The sequence below is a fragment of the Merops nubicus genome, unplaced genomic scaffold, assembly GCF_000691845.1.
Source record: "Merops nubicus isolate BGI_N331 unplaced genomic scaffold, ASM69184v1 scaffold39546, whole genome shotgun sequence".
NCBI lineage: Eukaryota > Metazoa > Chordata > Aves > Coraciiformes > Meropidae > Merops > Merops nubicus.
Window position 1 is genome coordinate 1 of NW_008613666.1, and position 1,891 is coordinate 1,891.

Genomic DNA, 1,891 nt, shown 5'->3' on the forward strand with positions numbered 1-1,891 from the left:
CAGGGCTGGGCAGTGGGAAGGGAGGAAGGGCTCGAGTCTCTCACCCCCTGAGTGGGTCGACCACGATGGCGTGGGGCTCATCGATCATGCCCGAGATGAGCGTCTTGCGATTCTCGCCTTTCATCTGGGCCACCTCAATGACATCCCGCCCCGAGTCCGTCCAGTAGATGTTCCCGGCGACCCAGTCGATGGCGATGCCCCGTGGCATCTTCAGCCCCGAGATCTGTGCAGGGCAGACAGGGAGGAGGGGTGAGAGGGGAGGAGGCTGGCGGCCCGGCCGCGGTGCCACGCGCCGTGCCCCTGGCAGAGCTCACGTTCAGGTGGGTGACACCGCCGTCGATCTGGCGGCGGGTGCGGTTGGGGGCGGGGGGGGGCGCGGGGGGGGGAGGCACTGGAGGAGGCCGGCAGCTCCCGGTACGAGATCCTGCCCGTGTGCCAGTTGGTCCAGTAGATCTTGTTGCCCTTGACGTAGATGTCCATGGCGTCGATGCGCACGTTCTCGTCGCCCTGGAAGGCTGGCTCGTAGGCAGAGTTGGGGTTGAAGGGGTACATGCTCCGGATCTTGTTGTCGTCCGCGATGTAGAGGATTTGGTGCTCGGAGCCTGTGGAGAAGGAGCTGTTGGGGTGGGCAGGGCTGGGAGTTCAGTCCAGCTCCACAGCGGCATAGGGGACAAGGTTGCTGGGAGCCTGGCACCCCCTGGCATTTGCTCTGCCAGGGATAGACAGACTGAGGACACCGGCAGAGCCCAGAGCCTGCCCTTGGCAGTGCCAGAGGGAAGGGTGGATGGAGGTGTGAGGAGCAGGGAGAGAAGAGTGGCCAGGTCCTGCAGGGCGATCTGGGCAGGCCCCCATCCCCTCCTGACCTTCTGCCTTGCACATGTTGTCTGTCTTCATGAAGTTCTTGGCGCAGCTGCAGACGTGGGAGCCCTTGGTGTTGTTGCAGAGCTGGGAGCAGGTCCCAAAGCGCAGGCACTCATTGATGTCTGGGCAGCGGGAGAGGGGAGTTGGGGGGGGACCAGGGGAGTGCCCCATGCACACGACCAAGGCTGGCCCCTCTCTGGGGGCTCACCTGTGCTACCCAGGGCTCCAAGACCCCACCTCTCCTCATTCCCCGTGTTTGTGCCCCAAGGACACTACTTCTGCTGCCCCAGCCACTCAACAGGCGTGCAGACACATCTTAACCAGCAAAACCCAACCAAAAACCTGACAGCCTGACCCCGAGCCCTCTCCGGCAGTGTTGGGAAGTACCTTGGCAAGAGTTCTTGTCTGGCAACTTCTGGAAGCCCCTGCGGCACGTGCAGTACGTGGTGGACTGTGACTGAATGCACTGGGCCTCGTCTCCACACATGGTGGTGTTGGTCATGCAGTCGTACGACTTGTGGTCTAGAGTGGGATGTGCCATCAGCACCGCAGCCTTCACCACTTCCCTGGGCCCACACTCACTCCTCCCCACAGCACAGGGCAGGACAGGGGAGCTCAGGGGCTCTGACGCCCACCGTGGGAGCAGGACAGGGGAGCTCAGGGGCTCTGACACCCACCGTGGGAGCAGGACTCCTCATCAGAGCCATCTCCGCAGTCATCGAAGAAGTTGCAGCGGAGGTTGGCGCTGATGCACTTCTTGTTCTCACACAGGAATTCATTCTTGTCCTGGCTGCAGCTCTTGGGCTTGGCCGTGGGTGACTCTGCGGGAGCACGGGCAGCGGCTGTGACGCTCGGGGCCCCCGGCCCCCAGCCCCACGGGAGCTTTGGGGTGTGAAGGGCACGGGAAGGGACCCAGGACGCCTGCGCCCGCCTCGCGGTTTTGGGAAGGAGCAAACCCAAAGCTTTGGGCAAAGCAAATCCCAAGCCCTGGGCTAACCCCAGGGCTCTGTGAGGAGCAGCCCGAGGGCAG

The 1,891-nt window shown here is 63.7% G+C and overlaps 1 protein-coding gene across 1 annotated transcript; it reads right to left on the reverse strand.

The window, feature by feature from the left end:
- Positions 1-134: 134 nt before the first annotated feature.
- LOC103774559 (low-density lipoprotein receptor-related protein 1-like) lies at positions 135-1,682 on the reverse strand (the record flags this gene model as incomplete). Its single annotated transcript, XM_008941971.1, has 5 exons — positions 135-223; positions 315-602; positions 864-983; positions 1,249-1,383; positions 1,539-1,682. Coding segments are annotated over 5 exons (776 nt in total), but the record flags the coding sequence as incomplete, so codon positions are not given.
- Between the last annotated feature and the right edge of the window lie 209 nt (positions 1,683-1,891).